The sequence below is a fragment of the Hordeum vulgare genome, chromosome 2H, assembly GCF_904849725.1.
Source record: "Hordeum vulgare subsp. vulgare chromosome 2H, MorexV3_pseudomolecules_assembly, whole genome shotgun sequence".
Taxonomy (NCBI): domain Eukaryota; kingdom Viridiplantae; phylum Streptophyta; class Magnoliopsida; order Poales; family Poaceae; genus Hordeum; species Hordeum vulgare.
Genome location: NC_058519.1, coordinates 21,290,373 through 21,309,467, shown reverse-complemented (window position 1 = coordinate 21,309,467; position 19,095 = coordinate 21,290,373). Strand labels below are relative to the sequence as shown.

Sequence of the window (19,095 nt, the reverse complement as noted above, 5' to 3'; positions counted from 1 at the left end):
TTCCATAATGTTAAGAGCCTCCCCAATGGGAGCTTCCAAGAAATTCCCTCCTATTGTTGTGTCTAGAACAAACCTATGCCAAGAAGTAATACCAACATAAAAATTTCTAAGAAAAATAGTGGTGGGTTGCTTCTTGGTGGCTCTATCTTGAGAATTTTTAATTCTATACCAAGCATCTTTCAAACTTTCTCCAACCCTTTGTTTGAAGGTGAGAATATCTCCTTCGGGTGCAACACTAGAGGCAAAGGATTTCGGCATACTGACTAAACAAAGCAAAGTAACTGATTTATTTATTTTTTGGTTTTTTGGTATAAGACTTTAAAGCAAAAACTAGAAAGCAAACTAACAAGACTAAAAAGCAAAAGTAAAAGATAGCGTGCAACTCCCCTATCTTGAAGACTGGAGTCCCCGGCAACGGCGCCAGAAACTTGCTTGATGACGAGTTGATGAATGTACTTCTCTCCCCTCGTTGGTTACCCCAAGTGGAAGGTGGAGATATAGTCAGCAACAAGTTTCCCTTACACGGAGACTATAAGGTTTATCGAACCAGGAGGACTCCGAGGATCAACAAGTAGGTGTCTGCTGCCCTGGCGCAAGCAAAAGACGTGGACCTGCACACACACAAATAACTTTGCTCCCAATGAGTACAAAGAGGTTGTCAATCTCTCCGACCGTGTAGTTTGCAAATGATCAAAACACAAGCGGGAATAGTGATAGTGATTGCAACGGAAAAGTAAATGAAAGCAGTATGATGGAGGTGTAAACAATGGTGATGATATGGACCGAAGTCACATGATGTTCGCTAGTGATGTCTCTCTCCCAAAAGACGATAAACAACTATGCTTGGGTAAGCAAATTACAGCTGGGCAATTGACGGAATTATAAACGCACCGCGATGCTAATTATGCTACTTGAAAGTTAGAGGCTCAATAGTAACGGGCAGTATGCCAAGACAAGTAGACCGTTTATTCATCTGCATCTACTTACTAATCATCCACCTTGAGATATCTATCCAGAACATCTCGCTGGTATTAAGTTGCGAGCCCCACCCAAAGTGTAAACTCAAAGCAACGGACAACTGCATTAACGAACTATGCGTAAGGTAAACAATCCTTGCAACCATGGTCACAAGCACCGTTGTTTTCTCCCTCATGGCAACAGCACATCCCCTAGTCTCATGTTTCTGTCACTCAAGCTAGACATCAAGGGGCATGAACCCACAATCATGCATAACGCTCCCTCTTGGAGTTACAATCTACTACTCGGGCAAAGCAATAAAGAGCAACGGAGAACATGCATGAATCACTAAAGAACATAATATAAAAGGATAATCAAATATATAACTCATAACAATCTGAACATAATCTCATAATCCATCGGATCCCAACAAACCGAGCATAGCAATAGCAGGAAAATTACATAGATGCCTTGATCATGTAGGGGAGCTCACAAGGGCTAATCATGGAAGCACAAGATTGCAAAGAAGACATCACATAACTACTGGCCATGGACTCATGGTCCAAGGAGGACTACTCACGGCACGTCCGGGAAGCGTCCATGGCGGTGGAGAAGCTCCCGGAGGTCAATCTCCCCCCGGCACGGTGCCGGGAAGAGGTCTCCTGACGCTCCCGATCTCAAAAGAGCTGCGGCGGCGGAACGATGGACAAATTCGTGATTCTGGATGTGATGGACGGGTTTCCTCTCGGAGGAGTAAATATAGGCCAAAGGAGGGCGTCATAGGAGGAGGGCCCCACCCAGGCAGCATGTGGGCGCGGCCAGGGGCCAGGTCACGTCGGGTAGTCGCCTGGTCAGCCCCTGGCCCCCCTCTGGCCCATCTTTGGTGATCTGGAAGCTTCCGTTACGTTGATTTTCATATATTTTTCTCAGGATTTTTGGGCCTCCGGAAATTTGGGTAAAAGCCCAAACAAAAAATACATCAGCAGATAGAAACTGGCATTGGGTGCACTGAGTTAGTAGGTTAGTCCAAATATGTGTAAAAAGATATAAAAGTATAGCAAAACATATAACAATGTCACCCAAAAGATCATGGAGCAAGCAGAAATTATAGATACGTTTGGGACGTATCACGTGCCGGAAGGGTTCCAGGGGTCCATCGGAAGGGGCCACCAGCCCGAAGGGTCCACATGGGCTTTGAGGGATGCGCACCATCCCCTGGTGGGCTGGGCACACCTCCCCACCCAAGGCCCATGCGACTGGGCTGGTGGAGGGCCAACCCTAGGAGGTGGCGCCACCCTAACTTGGGTGGCAAGCCACCCCATGGGCCGCCGCCCCTCCCTCTCTTGGACGCCACCCCTTCTAGGGGGGAAACCCTAGGGAGCAACCTCCTATCCCTTCCCCCTATATATACGGATGGGGAGAGAGGGCTAGAACACACCTTTGCCACGACGCAACCCTATCTCTCCCATAGATCAGTTTTCTCCACTAGATAGATTTCAGTATTGATTGGCGAAGCCGTGCCGGAACAGCTCCACCACCACCGATGTCATGCCATCGTGCTTACGAAGAACTCATCTACCTCTCCACCCTTGCTTGCTGGATCAAGGAGGTGGAGAACGTCATCGAGCTATACGTGTGTTGAACGCAGAGATGTTGTCCGTTCAGCACTAGATCGGGACGGATCATGATGGGATTGCGGGACGGATCGTGATGAGATCGCGGGACGGATCGTGATTGAATTGCGAAGACGTTCAACTAAATCAACCGCGTTATATATGCTGACGCTTAGCGATCTAGAAGGGTATGTAGATGCACTCCCCCCTCTCGTAGATGTTAGTCTCCATAGATTGATCTTGGTAAGCGTAGGAAATTTTTTGTTTCCCATGCGACGTTCCCCAACAGGACCATAGGGGAAACCCTCCTCCCATCTAGGGGGAGGTCGGACAAAAAGAAGAAGGAGGGGGGCTCTCTCCCCTCATCTATCTACAACGGTCCACTCTCTCGCAACCCGCTATACCCCCTACTTGAATATGGTGCTTTATGCTTCATATTATTGTCAAATGATGTCTTGACATCCTATGGTGTTTGAGTAGATTCCTTTTGTCCTATGGGTTGATCGATGATCTTGATTGCTTTGATTTGTGTGTTTTGTTTTGGTGTTTTCCTATGGCGCCTTCCGTGTCGTGCACACTTGGGGGTTTCCCGTTGTAGGGTGTTGCAATACAATCATGATTTACTTATAGTGGGTAGCAAAAATGACATAAGCTTATACCCGAGTAAGGGGTTGTTCCATATGGGAGTAAAGGAGACTTGCTACTTAATGCTATGGTTGGGTTTTACCTTAGTGATATTTAGTAGTTGTGGGTGGTTGCTAGAGTTCCAATCATAAGTTCATATGATCTAAGTACGGAAAGCATGTTATCTCATGCCTTTCCCTCATATAAAATTGCAATAAGGATTATCGATCTTGTTATCAATTGCCTAGGAGAATCTCACAAATCCTACCTCTACTTTTCCACATCTCTCTAGAGTAACCTAATTGTTCTTTTACTAAAACAACACCTAACTTTATTTCCATGTTCTTTATTATCTTGCAAAACTAGCATACTACACCTACAAAGTACTTCTAGTTTTATTCATGCTCTTGTACTAGGTAAAGTGAACATTCTTGTGCTTGGAGTTGTATTGGTGGTCGATAGAACTTGAGAGAATATTAATTCTACCTTTAGCTTCTCGTTGGGTTCGACACTCTTACTTATCGAAAAAGCTTATGAAATATCCCATGTACTTATGAGTTATCAAGACCTTTTCCTGGCACCGTTGCCGGGGAGCTCTAGCGTGGGGTTGGTGTTCTCGTGTATGCTTGTTTGGTTTATCTCTAAGTAGATTTTATTTTCCGTTCTAAGTTGTTTTATATCTTTAATTGTGGACATGGAACCCAAAACACCCAAAAAATAGTTGTACTTGCTACTCATGGATATGGGGAACCTCCTAAAACCCTCGATGTTGGATATGTGAAAACATTAAATACTACTTTGATAATTTTGATAGATCTCCATTCAACTTGATAATGAGAGATACTTTGGATCACTCACAATACGTTAGGGATTATCACTTGACTAAAAAAGGAAAACATTTATGGGATCAAATTAAAATGTTGCATTGGTATGCTTGGGATGTGATTATGCTTGTTGCTCTAAGATGGAGGCTCCACACCTTCACTTTTCAATGTGAATTTAATGATAATAAAAGCCTTGGCTTCTTATGCTAATGGTGTAAGTGATTACTATGATGTGGAACAAATAGAAGAATTTGTTGCTTTTAAGGGTGCTTATGAAATTGAATCTTTGTTTGATAAGTGTGAAGATTGTGATGATGCTCTTTATAGATCTGAAAATTATGCTATACTTAAATATTTCTATGAGAATTATGAATACAATGCATATTTTGATAAATTTATTGAGAAAGTCTCCGCTGCCCAAGAAGAGACTAATATTTTCAGGAATCTATGGAAGAAGAAATTGTTGAAACTTTGAGATCATTAGATGAAAAAGATGAGGAGGAGAGGGGAGACCAAAAGGAGGAGGAGTGTATTGATCACCCGTGCCCACCTTCTGATGACAGTAACTCTTTATCTCATACATTGTTTAATTTCCCTTCATGCTTACCAAAGGAAGATTGCTATGATCCCTTAGATTCGTTTGAAGTGTCCCTTTTGATGAACTTGATGCTTGTTATCCGTGTGGCCATGATGCCAATATGCTTATGGAGATGAACTTGATGTAGTTCCTTATGACAAGTATGAAATTGATGCTATTGCACCCACACACGATAGTCCTATTATTTTTTGAATTCTCCCAACTACACTATATTGGAGAAGTTTGCATTTACTAAGGATTATATTGATGAGTTGTATTTTACCATTACACATGACGATTTTGATGGATATAATATGCATGTGCTTGCTTCTCCTACTAGCAATTATCATGATAGAGGAACCAAATCTTCACCTCTCTATGTTCCCAATACGATAAAATTGAAACAAATTGTATACTATGTGTTGGCCTTTACTTGCATAATTTATTTTGATGTTGTTATATGGTGCCTTTCGTTCCGCGCACGCATGCGAAATTCCCATTGTAGGATGTTGCAACACGTTCATGATTCGCTTAAAGTGGATAGCGAGAGTGACAGAAGCTTATACCCGAGTAAGGGGGTGTTGCGTATGGGACTAAAGGGGACTTGTTACTCAATGCTATGGTTGGGTTTTATCTTAGGGATAATTAGATTTATGCCCTTAGTTGTGTCCCACTCGGCTGTTTTACCCCTAATTTCCAAAAGTCACTGGTTCTGTCCAAGTCACTTCGCTCTTATTATGCTTTTGCCCTTTGACCATTTGACCGTCAATTTGAAAACTTCATAACTAATTCATACTAAAACATAAAAATACAAATAAGATACCAAAATGTTCGGAAAACATCACCTATATGTCAGTGTCATTTGCATTCATGACAAAGGTGTTGTAAAGTGCCCATCCGAGTTTTAGCTCTTATGATACCACCATCAATAGTAAAATATAAAAAAATTGAATAATTTCAAAAACAATTGGTGGCAAAGAATGACAAATTGTTTAAGTGTTTGCCAAGTTTCATCATGGAACAAGATTCGTGAAAGTCGTGGCAAAAAAACAATGAGCACTCCAAAATAGATTGTTTTTTTTGCCATGACTTCCACGAATGTCGTTCCCTAATGAAACTTGGCAAGCACTTAAAACATTTGTCATTCTTTGCCACCAAATATTTTCTAGATTTTTTTGTTTTTTTTAATATTTTAACTATTCATGGTGGTACCATAAGAGTTAAAACTCAGATGGGCACTTTCCAACACCTTTGTCATGAATGCAAATGACACTGACATATAGGTGATGTTTTTCCAAACATTTTGATATCTTATTTGCATTTTTCTGATTTAGTATGAATTAGTTATGAAGTTTTCAAACTAACGGTCAAACGGTCAAAGGGCAAAAGCATAAGAGGAGCAAAGTGACTTGGACAGAACCGGTGACTTTTGAAAATTAGGGGTAAAACAGCGGAGTGGAAGACAACTAGGGGCATAAATCTAATTATCCCTTTATCTTAATGAACCTTAGTAGTTATGGAAGCTTGCTAGAGTTACAACCATAAGTTCATACGATCCAAGTATGAAAAGTATGTTAGCTCATGCCTCTTTCTCATAGAAAAATATAGGGCCATTTGCATTTCTGTCCCTAACTCGAACCACCTACTCAAATTTTCCCCTAATTTTCGGCTATGATCAAATTTGCCCCTCTACCGTCAAGTCACCTTATAGAAATGCCTTCTATGTCGTGACCGTCTTGTGAACAGTAACTTGGTGAACATTAAATCCGACAAAAAATAGAAAAAAAATAAAAAAAACTGAAATTTTGTGGGATTGAAGACACTTGGGTGCGTAAGGTGCTTGCAAGTTTTCATGCTATTTGGACATTCCACGAGCTCGTAACAAAGGAACAAAATTAAATATGTATGTCTGTGAACAGTAAATTCGAAAAAAAAACAGCAAAATAATTCAACCAAATATAAAAAAAATTGGCATCAAAGAGGCATGGGTGCGCAAGGTGGTTGCAAGTTTTTGTGATCAAATGACAAGCAAGGAGCTCTAGCAAAAAATAACAAAATAGTGCATTTTTTCAAAGTTTCTTCCTAGCTAAATTTTATTTTATTTTCTCCACGAACTCCTACAAGGTCTAAACACTACAAAAAATTGTACGCACCCAAGCACCTTGGACGCCAAAAAATTCAGATTTTTTTGAATTTATTTGCAATTGTTTTCAACAAATGTGCTCACATGCATGTAGTTTAATTTTTTTCCTTTGGTACAAGCCCCTAGAATGTCGAAATAGCACAAAAAATTGCACGCATCTTGCGCACCCAAGTACCTTCGATCCCACAAAAATTCAGATTTTTTTAAAGTTTGTTGCTATTTTTTAAATTTACTATTCATCAAGTTACTGTTCACCATACGGTCAAAGCCCATTGACTGGATGGTAACGTCACGAAAGGTCATTTCTGTAAGGGGAACTAACGAAAGAGCAGAAAATTTGAGCACACTTCAAAATTAGGGGTAAATATGAGTAGTGGATTCGAGTTAGGGACACAGATGTAAAAGACCCAAAATTATAATAATGATTACCAATCTTGTTATCAATTACCTAGGACAATCTCACAAATTCAACCACCACTTTTCCACACTCGCTAAAATAACCTAATTGTTCTTTTATTAAAACATCACCTAAAATTTATTTCACGTTCTTCATTATCTTGTAAAACTATCATATTACACCTACAAAGTACTTCTAGTTTTATTCCCGCGAAGTAGTTTATTTCTTGTATTAGTTAAAGTGAACATTGTTGCACACAGAGTTGTATCGGTGGTCGATAGAACTTGAGATAATATTAATTCTACCCTTAGATCCTCGTTGGATTCGACGCTCTTACTTAACGAAAAAGGCTACGAATAATCCCCTATAATTGTGGGTTATGAGACATTCACATGACACCACTAAGAGAAGAGCAACATACATATCATCAAAATATCAAACGGATGCCAGCATCACATGATTACTTATAACAAGACTTCTCCCATGTCCTCAATAACAGAAGTAATTACTCACAAATTATATTCATGTTCAATATCAAAGGTGTATTGAATATGCTTAACGACCTAAACATATATTCTTCCACTAAATAAACCAACTAGCATTAACTACGAGATGCAATCAACACTACTAGCAACATGAGGTACCAATCTGAGATTTTGAGGCAAAAATTGAATACAAAAGATGAACTAAGGTTTGAGATGAGATGGTGATGGTGAATATATTGATGAATATTGGTCCTCCCGCGAAGGAGGGAACATTGGTGATGATGATGGCTTCGATTTCCCCCTCACAAGGGAAGTTTCCCTAGCAGAATCGCTCCGCCATAGAGAAAAAGTGCTCATGTCTGAGTTACGCCTTGAGACGGGCGGTGCTTCATCCCAAAAATCTTCTTTTGATTTTTTTTCTAGGGAAAATAACATCTTATAGGAGAATAGCCCCCCCCCCCCGGGCGGCCAGGTGGGGCACGAGCGTGCATGGCGCGCCCCGAGGGAGGAGGCGCCATGTGGGCTAGTGACTCTGTGGTGTGCCCCCGATGGTAATTCCTTCGCTAGTGTTTTTTATATATTTCAAAACAATTATCTGTAAATTTCTGGTCATTTGGAGTTCCAGAGAATATCCAACTCTTCTATAGTCTTTTCCGGTCGAGAATTCCACCTACCGAAAATCTCCCTTTTTGTATGAAACTTGCAAAATAAGAGAGGAAAGGCATTAGGATTGCATCATAAAGTGAAATAATGATCCAAAACATGCTGCAAAATGGACGTATCACCCACATAGACATAACAAATACATATCATGGGTCAGTTCACAAAACACAATTCACAATTACTTACCTTACCACTATATCACTTGATCCCATGCGGTACATTGTTTGCGCTTGTGTGTTTACCATCTAGATGCAATCTTTGAGCTTCACCTTGGTCAACCAACATCTTTACTTCGAGCTCTATATTGGTTTCTTAAAATCCATAATGAACTCTTCATTTTACCTCATTGCTTCAAGAATAGATCACCAAAGACTCATCATGACCATATTAAGATTCATCATGAACACGATATTGGTCATCACTTGCTCTTTTAAATGCCCCATCACAAAATCTTGAGAGGTGCAATGAATTCTTCACTCTAGTTTATTGCTTCAAGACATGATCAACCAAAACCCAACACATGAGCTCATCATGATCTTCGGTTGATCATACCATAGCTTGAGTTCTTCTCTTTAATATAATTATGCTCTCAAGACATTGATTCTTATAAGCCTAAATGCGTCAACCTTTGATATCCTCCAATGAACTCCACCTTGAACATACTTGGTTAGACATTGAAATCAATCTTGATGGCTCTGTTAGATACATCCAAGGACCAACTGGTGTCCTCACTTAGGAAAGAGACAATGAGAGTCAAATCCTAGTCCCCATGTGCATGGGGGTCACATACCCCGTGCCCACGGGGTGTCTAGAGTGTTTTATCCCTCGACCCTTGTGCACGGGGGTCAAGAAGCTCGTGCGTGCGGGGTGTCTAGAGAGATTTCCCCTCACCCCATGGGCACGACTCCCGGACACCGTGCACGCGAGGTAAGCAGAGAGGATACCATGAGGACTTCTTTGATAGGTTTTGATGGAACTCTTCCCACATATATTCAACATGCTCCATGCGTCATTATGGATCATTTCTTCATATAAGATACAATACCCTTGATGCTCCAAAGGAATTGTTTATGGCAATCATCCTTAACGATCCACATACGTAATATCCCTTCAAACATGTCTTAGTGAAAGCATTAGTGCATAAAGAATGTCATTAATTACCAAAACCACACTTAGGGGCTAGATGCCCTTTTAACATGAAACATACATTTTTGTCCTTTTGAGAGACGGTCCTTTTAGCTTCGATGTATATATATATGTATATATATATATGTATATATATATATGTATGTATGTATGTATATATATATGTATGTATGTATGTATGTATGTATGTATGTATGTAGTTGGGTTTTGAGTACAAATCTGGATTCGGTTAATTTCTGTAGAACTTTGTGTCATGTCCGATCATATCACTTACTTTTGCACCATTGACTATCCAATGATATATCATGCCACTAGTTGTTGTGATGTATTGTGGAAATTGCTATCTGATCGTCCTCGTCTTTTCTAGGGGTGTCCAATCCACACAGTTTGGTCACCTTTGTTCATTCGCTACCTGTGAGGTTGTAGGGTGCTTTGATAATGGGACTTCATATTTAGTTATTTTTTCGTTTCCATTCCTAACGTTTATTGCATTCGACATAACTGGGGGGGGGGGGGTAAAAATGTCGACCGACAAAGTCATTGGGCTTGTAGGTCCAAATTTAGTTCTCCCCTTTATTCATTTTCTTTCCTGTTACAAAATCATATGTTGATTATTCTCTCCCCTTTGTTATAAATCAGATGCAAGTAGCTCACTATTTTATATGGCAATGCATAATTGCTTTTGAGACAAAATAATCCATAGTTTGAGTTTACATACGAACCTCATGGTCCATTAAGATTGTCAAACACCATTTTGTGTGTGGTCATTGATAGAGTGCTTGGTTGATTTGACAATGAATGATGGCTCCAATGCCTATGTTGCTTCTTTGCTTCAAACTATAGCATCTGTTTTAAGTTTCACTGATTTTGCACTATGAAAGTCTATGACCAACAAACGGAAAGATGGTTATGTTTAAAGAGTTGGAACAACCAGTAGTGGCAACTTAGAAGACAACCGTATCACTGCTTCTAAGGTGCCGCTACTTGTTGTATAAAAAACATGGTTTGCAACCAATGATTGTGGTGTTTTACTAAGAGATTAAATGTAACGACTTTAGTGAGTGATTAAATATGCAACCTCCTGATCTTTTTGCACAATCTATTATTTTAAATATGTCATCATTTTGGGTGCTGGACCAAGAGAATGGACAAGGCAACATGCGCCAAGGCACACTCCATGTCTAGTTGATTAGAGAGAGGGAGGGAGGGGGAGGGAGGGATGGAGGGAGAGAGAGAGACCGCTAACTAGCACGCTCCACAACCAATTCAAGGGACGTTTGATAACACCATTTATCCTTGCCACGTCACACGACCTAGTTGTTATAATCGGATCTTAAATGTGTTCATCGCTCAGTCAATGTTTTATATGAAAAATTAATGTTGTGTGCAACATTTTTTGTTCAAAAAATGGTTGTATGTTGCTAATGATGTCGCAAGAGTGGTGGTTATATGATTTTTACTCCCTCTCCACAAGGCTGTTAGCTACTACTCTCTCCGTCCCGGATTGCTTGTCGGAAAAATGAATAAAAATAGATGTATTTAAAACTAAAATACATCTAGATAATTCCTTCCTTCGACAAGTATTTACGGACGAAGGGAGTACTATTCTCGTTTTTCTTCAAGTTGGGAGCTCGAATTGGTTGTGATTTTGATCGGTCAACAATCATATCCGGAGAATCAATCCCCCCAAGTGAATTTCAAGAAAAGTCAAACAATTTCCAACCCGATGAACCACGCAAACAGGTGACCCTCTTTGTGCGTGCCGCCACCGACCCCGTCTATGGACGGTCCTCGTTCCAAATGGGATGGGGACCATGATATGCGGTGGATGTCGTAGTTGGCTTTCTTAGGGCTAGAGTTTGGTTTCCTGGTGATGACATTGGTGTGATGCGGATTAAGAATAAGGTTTTCTTGGTAGACACGTAGAGGAGGGTATGTGATTATTTGGTCACTACTTTTCTGGAGGATATGGGATGTCAAAGTCTTTTTGTGCCTCTTTCTCCTTTTTTGATTGATTATGTTCGATCAGCTTTCTGCATCACCAAGGAGCTCGTGAGATTAGGTCTCGCTAAAGACGTCACAGTGATGGCACGGGCAAATCCAGCCCGACATGTCGCCTTCGTATACGATAGCAACTGCTCTAGTATTTTGCTACAAAATATAAAGGATTTGGGCCTCATGCCCCGTGCATGGCCGTTGGAAGCATCGGTCCTAGATCCGTCAGTGGGTGGTCGTCCAATCGTTTTTGTCACATTTCTTCTTCTGAATGACGATTTGTTTTCCACATCGCCGTTGTCGACGTCTTCAGGTTTCAACCGACGACTTTTCCACTCGTTGTGTCAACAACATTTCCCTTACTGCGAAGGTGTTTCGAAGGTTCATAGGCGTCAGAGCATTTCGGTCACCGCACGCCGCCGACCAGCGTAGGATGAAGACGTGGTCGATTACTCCAGTGACCTATGTGTAAGCATTTTCTTTCTTCCATAAGGGTGTTTTTATAAAGTTGATCGGCTTTAACACACGGTCATTTTGTGCATGCCACGTCTCTCCTCGACCTATTGGCATCCCGAATCCAAAGTCGAGTCCAAAGTCCAAACCCTCTCCAAGCGGCGCGGGCTGCTGCCGGTCGCTACAGATTTTCGGTCCCCTTCCCGCCAAATCCTGGCGCCAACTTTCCATCGCTCTCCCTCCTCCGCGCCAAAGCCGCCTCCCCTCCAACCTCCTCATACATACGGGCAATACCCAGAGTCGCGAAGCAGAGCAGGGTTCCAGTTCTGGCACCGAGATCTCTTCTCACCGCCGTCGCCACCGCCGGAGCTCCTTCCGTCCCTCCCTCCTCAAGGTCAGCGCGTCCCCGGACGGAGCGGGCGGTCGCCTCTTCGGGCCGTACCCCCGCGACTTTTCCTCGATTTACCCAGGGTCGTCTAAGATGTCACTATCTATCACAACCGTTTCTTGCTTTCTTCCTTGTCAAAGAGAGCACGACCATTTCTAATTCTAGTGAAAATGGTTGTGTATATCAGTTGGTATATATATGCTCTGCATTTTTGCTGGGCAAGTGTACTAACTACATTAGTTGATTACACCTACGTTCAAGGAAGTTCTGTTCGTAGTTTCTTCACCATACTAATAATCATGTATTCAACGTTGGTCTTCATTAGTTGATTATTTCATCCAATCGATGCTGACTTGTTAGCAAGAGTGTTTGTCAGAATGTTTATGAGATGCATGGATGTACTTTTGGGCACAGGGTAACAGGAACATGTAGTATACTGAATACATGCTAGTTTATTACTTACTGAACCAGCTAGCTTTCTGAATTTCGCATATAGTTTTCTTTCATACTGTTTTCCAGTCAAATGTTTAGTGTAGATATTCGAAGTTCTTGACCTGACGCTGTTCTTGGACTCAACTATTTTTTTATTATGACTTCTTGTTGTTCATGGGTCCGTCAATGTCAAAACAGTAGCTGTTGCTCGATGCTCTGTTTGCCATATGTTTGATATGTTTAGTGTTTCTTTAGCATCTAACCCTTGGACCAATTCATCTGTTTTTATAGGGACCTGGTCTCGCGGAAGCATGGGCAACCACGCTTTGCCATCATAAGTCTCCTCCACACTTTGCCGCCCGCAAACACGTCTCGGAGCATTCACCAGTCAAACATGTGTTTATGTTGTGATTAATCGTTGACGAACATCTTGAATTTTTCATTTGAACCGTTGATAGTACTTGTAAGAGATTATATGAGGTTGTTTGTTGTTTTGCGCACTCTAGTTGCACCTTTATTACAAGTACATTTCTTCTATGAACTTTTGAAGTTGTAAAAGTTATATTTTTAATTATAGTATAGTAATTTTACAAACCCTATGTATCAACCCATGTGTACCAAATAGTAGGGGTATGTGAGGGTTTGGGGGGATTTGAGAGGATTGGGTGAAAGAAGGAATTCATTAAATCCTCCCAAATCCCCTCCTCCTAGAACCCATCCAAACCTCTCATACCAAACGAGGTCTTAGGCCTTGTTCGGTTTTTTTAGAATTGAAGGGGTTTGAAGGGGATTGGGAGGGATTAAATCCTTTACAAGTCAAATTTCACTTCAATCCCCTTCAGGCCTCGTTTGGTTAAGGGGGATTGGGGAGGTTTTGAGAGGAAAATCCCCGGGAGGGACAGAAGCCCCACAGATCCTCGGGCGCCCATTTGGTAGGAGGGGTTTGCTTAGCCCAATCCCCTCCGTTCCACTTCAATCCCTTCCTATCCATGTGTTTCAAAACTCTCCTCGGAGGACTAGTGGAAGCAAAACACCGGGGATTTGAGAGGATTGGGTGGAACAAAGGGATTCACCCAATCCCATGAAAACCCTTCCTCTCAAAACCTCCCCAATCCCCCTTAACCAAACGAGGCCTTAATCCTCTTCAATTCCCTCTTTGATGGGATTAACCGAACAAGGCCTTAACCAAACGAGGTCTAAGGGTGTTTTTACAAAGTTGATCGACTTTAATACACGGTCATTTTGTCCAAGCCACGTCTCTCCTCGACCTATTGGCGTCCCGAATCCAAAGTCGAGTCCAAACCCTCTCCAAGCGGCGCGGGCTGCTGCCGGCCGCTACAGATTTTCTGTCCCCTTCCCGCCAAATCCTGGCGCCAACTTTCCATCGCTCTCCCTCCTCCGCGCCAAAGCCGCCTCCCCCTCCAACCTCCTCATACATACGGGCAATATCCAGAGTCGGGAAGCAGAGCAGGGTTCCAGTTCCGGCGCCGAGATCTCTTATCGCCGCCGCCGCCGGAGCTCCTTCCGTCCTCCTTCAGTCCCTCCCTCCTCAAGGTCAGCGCGTCCCCGGACGGAGCGGGCGGTCGCCCTCTTCGGGTTCGACACCGACCGTACTCCCGCGGCTTTTCCTCGATTCACCCGGGGCCGTGGGTTCTTCAGGCTCAGGTACCCGCAGGCACGCAGAGTCTAGATCTGTGTTTATTTTCGCATCTCAAGCCGACGAAATGATTTGCAGGACTAGTAGATCTGTGTGCGGGTTGTGTTAGAATCTGCCATGGCTGGGACTCTTGTAAAGCTGCAATTTTTGCGAGCTAGTAGCATTCTAGGCCGGTCGGTGGGTTATACGCGAACAGTAACAGCAGGCTCTGTGTGCGGGTTGTGTTAGAATCTGCCATGGCTGGGACTCTTGTAAAGCTGCAATTTTTGCGAGCTAGTAGCATTCTAGGCCGGTCGGTGGGTTATACGCGAACAGTAACAGCAGGCTCAGAGCTAGGGCTTGTTGAGGGATTCGTGATTATTGATGGCTCATCCGTAGTTGAAGATTGATAACAAATTTGAGGGCTTTCCCTCTTGACGACCACATGGATGTGGTTTTTGTCAGTAAAAGGCTGCAATTTTGTCCATCCCTAATTCCCTATACAATTTGTCTGTTCAATTTTGTCCATCCCTAATTCCCTATATACAAATTGTCTGTTCAATGCCCTTCACCCCCCCCCCCCTCTGGAAGCAGAGCTGTTTATTACTCCCTCCGTCCCAAAATAAGTCTCTTAAGCTTAGTACAACTTTGTACTAGCTCTAGTATAAAGTTGAGACACTTATTTTGGAAGAGAGGGAGTACAAGATTTTACTTGATGCTCTGTTTTTTTACTGTTATGTTAATCTCTTTTCTTCTTCTTCTGCTCTATTATGAAGAATAGATGAGCTAATCGCAATGTTCTCAAACAGATTGTGATTCTTTGAAGATGCTTTCATGAATATCATAATATGGTGTCTGTTTTTGAAAGATTGACTTCATTTGTGGTGATGACATTGATGCTTATCTGCAACATTTACTTGATTATACCGCCTGTTTTTTCTCTACAGGGATCCTTTTATTACTTCCCTGAATAGATTTTGCCACTTATAATGGACTGTCATTTAGCCACAACGTCTTGCATGGTTCACAGAATAGATTCGACCCTCAGAAGACCCGCAAAGTTCAAGAAGACCCGTGTAATAAGTGATATATACAGCGACAGTTATGAATTAGATCTCACCACTTTAAAGCCTGTCAAGACTGAGATGATTGATTCTGAACAAGTTGCCTCTCCTTCACCCAATCTTGGTGAACAGGATGTTCACAATGCCTCTCTCATGGATCTAAAAGCTCGGTGCAAAGCTAAGAACAAGAAGGCTCCAAAAACCATTTCTGAAGAATCTGGTACTAAGAATCGGTCTCAATGTGGGGATTTTGGGGATGAAAGATTGAAGGAGGAAGTTGATCTTGATGAGCCTCTTATTGCTTTGAAACAGAAGAAGGAAAAGATACCACCTCGTAAAGCAAAAGGCAAGATGGATGCATCATCTTCTCCACATGCTACAAAACCAGTTGATACATCACCAAAGAGAGATGAAATCAGTCATGTACAGCATTTCCTATTTGAGTCAACACTCCATGACCCAATGACGGAGAAGCTTGAAACAAGAACTGTAGATCAAGAGCACTGCAGAATTGCTATTGGTGGGTATTGTTATCCAAGCAAACATAAAAGTCTTATATTCCAGTTCTTTGTTATCTTGATATTGAAGATCAATCTACAGGACTTCTGTCTTTCAGCCATTACTTTTTTGCTTGAAGCAAAACCTTTTTGTGGATCCTTTTCGAATCAACACTGATATTTTTTTTCTGTACTTGCAGAACATAATGAAGAAGTAGTTGGGGAGGACATCTGCTGTGCTGAAATGGAAAATGCAGTATTTCACACCCGTGACCATTTATCTGTTGTGCTGCATCAGTTTCCCATAGAAGATAATGGATGTGGACAGCAGCCTGGCTTCATCACCCAACCAATTGAACAGGATGTTTCTGACGCCAAAGCGCATTTGCATGACAATGTGGAACAAAAAGTGATGGATCACAGGTTTTCTTCACTAGATCCCATTGATCAAGTGTGCAACCATCAAAGATCATTGGATGATACAAGTATTTCAGATGTGAATAAGTCTTCTGTTGGGAATGAACTTCCGTTGTCTTCTGTTAGTCGTTCTTGTGATGATCATACAGATAACAATGAATACAAGTATCCAGAAATTGTTCAAGTCAATACATCAGAAAGCATAAAGCCCGTGGAAGAGTCTTCTCCAATTGATGAGCTTACTGCAGATGTGAGGTGCACATTGGTGGTCATGCAACCTGATTCATGTGGAAGCACGGACAAGATTTGCACTTCATTTGAGGAGGTTGTGCAGATGCCGGTGGAGGTTCAACCAGATTCACTGGTCTGCCATGATGTGAAAACAAAGGATATATTACTGCATATGAATGTTGAACAAGCAGCCATAGGCTACAGTTTCTCTTATGACAAGACTCTTGATTTGGCTCATACTGCCAATTTTGGCGCTCAAGATGGGCAGCTAGAAAATGTAGTTTATGATGCTCTGAATAATCATGTGCAGCAGGAGTGTTCTGAAACAAAAACTTCTGTTGGAGTTCCAGATACTGTTGTGATTCTGAGCCCACCAACTGTAGCAAATGTTTCACATGATGGTCACCTCTTACTTGCCAACATGGATGAGTCATCAAAGGATATGAATCAGCAAAGTGGTAGAATGAATGTTGACATTTGTAGATCTGTTGATGATCAAGAACCAAGAGAAGCATATGTTGTTCAACACAAGTCATTCCAGGCCTGCGTTAACATGGACAAAACTGGATGTGCAATATCAGATAGCTTCTCTAATCCTGAAGAAACACAGAAAATTTCTGCTGAAGCTTCAAGTTCAACTCCAACTTGCCTGGGAACTGATGGGCAAACTAGGGCGTCTGAATTTATCATTGATGAAGGATCAATTGAAGTTCATACTCCAAAAAAACTGTTGTCCAAGAGAAAGGTCGGCATAGCTCATTTAATCAAGTTTCAAAGTATAGTTGTGAACGTGTTTCTCATCTTTTATACTATCTTTTTTTGCAGACTATGTCACCAACTTGTCAGGAGAAGTTTTGCAATGCTTGGACTGGTATCGATTTGTATGGAGTCCAAAGGCCGAGTAAGCAATCTATGCTATCGGTAGTGTTTTTTTAGCAGAGTAGTTAACTATTATAGCATTTCTTATGGTTCATGTTACCATTTCTTATTTCAGAGACAAAGATCAATCTTGAAGACCGATCTATGTTAACCACAGACAGGAAACTTAAGAACAGAACTTCTAGCTCCTTTACAAGCAAAGGAGTTGTCAAGTCAACAGAATCCCAATCTCCTCAGCTGGGAAGTTCATCTGTTCTTTTGGACACGGAGAAAGTTGTTGACTTTTCACAAAGGCAGATGCATGATATAGAGAACATTGCTGCAAATCTTATCAGCAGCTTGAAGCACATGAGAAGTTTAGTGAACGAAACTTTGTCATCGGAAGCACATTCTTTGCTTCCCAGTTTTAACACTGCCGAGGTGAGACATTATTACATGTTTAGATACTTGTGAACTCATTTGATTTTATACAACATAATAAGTAAATAAGAATTGTTGATGATGAAGTTACATTATATATTGGCCTTGGAGCACAAAAAGATTATTTGACATTTGTCTTTCTGCATTTCTCTATTATTTTTTCTGTTAACTGCTTCTATTTCTAACACATAACATAAAGCTAAAGCTCCTTTTATTTGTACAAAGTTAGTTTCTTGTTGTACAGCAGAATTACTATCGATTTACATTTGCAGTTCTCATGTAAACCATCTGTTGGAACTGAAAACATCACACACATTGTCAGTTAGTATTGATGTACTTAATATGTGTTTTGTCCTGTCTGTGCATTAACTAGCACAACTATATTTTTTTCCCTCTGGGATTTGCTTAGGCTTACCAGAGCTTAAGATATTGTAAGATCATGATTTACCTGTGATACTATAGGAACTGTTTGAAGTTCACAGCCGCTTCCCAATTCTAATCTGGCCTGATACTTGACTGATATCTTTTGATTCTCATTCACAGATGAGAGCAGCATCTGAGAATGTGATAGATGTGGAGAGAACTACAAGGAAATGGTTGACGATAATGAACAAAGATTGCAACCGCTTCTGTAAAATACTGGTTGGTACCTCTGCTTCTAATATTGTTTAATTTAATAGTACTGTGTTTTCTGAACTCAGCTTTGCATTCATGGCACCACTCACCACTCATCACTATTAAAATCCTAATAACAGACACTAGATGGAAAGAAGGCTGTTCCGCATCCACAAGTGCCGAGGAAACGTAGGAAGATAACGTTTGCGGATGAAGCTGGAGGAACACTCTGCTACGTGAAGGTGTTTAGTGATGGACAGACCTCTCCTTCTGCATGCCAGGGCGAGTTATAAGCATCACTTGTGCTGATAGCTTTGGGCATCATGTGAAGTAGCTTTCGAAACCGTTCCATCGAAATGCCAATTGTTGTAATGATGTTGCTGTTGAGTTGATTGTACAACTGGTTGTTTCTCAATGGGGGCCTGTGGGTTCCTCTGTTTTGGCCATGACTAAATCTGCTCTGCTGTATCTAGCTACATGAGTCAGTGTAGTCGCCAATGACATGACAGTTCGATCAGTTTATGAATTACTCCCTCCCTCCTTTTCATGGCAGAATTTGTCAGGTGTTGCATATGTGTATAGCCATAGTCCAAGGGCTGTGCAGACTGCCAGTTGGACTAAACTGTTGTGTCTACTGTG

General features: G+C 41.5%; 1 protein-coding gene across 1 annotated transcript in view; it reads left to right on the top strand.

The window, feature by feature from the left end:
• The window catches only part of LOC123425073, a 66,277-nt gene extending 47,269 nt beyond the window's left edge, over positions 1 to 19,008 (top strand). The window contains exons 4-10 of the mRNA XM_045108744.1: positions 13,949 to 14,362; positions 15,364 to 15,917; positions 16,095 to 17,287; positions 17,368 to 17,443; positions 17,537 to 17,841; positions 18,385 to 18,483; positions 18,597 to 19,008. Of these exons, the coding sequence (XP_044964679.1) occupies positions 13,949 to 14,362; positions 15,364 to 15,917; positions 16,095 to 17,287; positions 17,368 to 17,443; positions 17,537 to 17,841; positions 18,385 to 18,483; positions 18,597 to 18,749 (2,794 nt within the window). The 3' untranslated portion in view covers positions 18,750 to 19,008. The remainder of the gene's footprint in view (positions 1 to 13,948; positions 14,363 to 15,363; positions 15,918 to 16,094; positions 17,288 to 17,367; positions 17,444 to 17,536; positions 17,842 to 18,384; positions 18,484 to 18,596) is intronic.
• Positions 19,009 to 19,095: the final 87 nt, after the last annotated feature.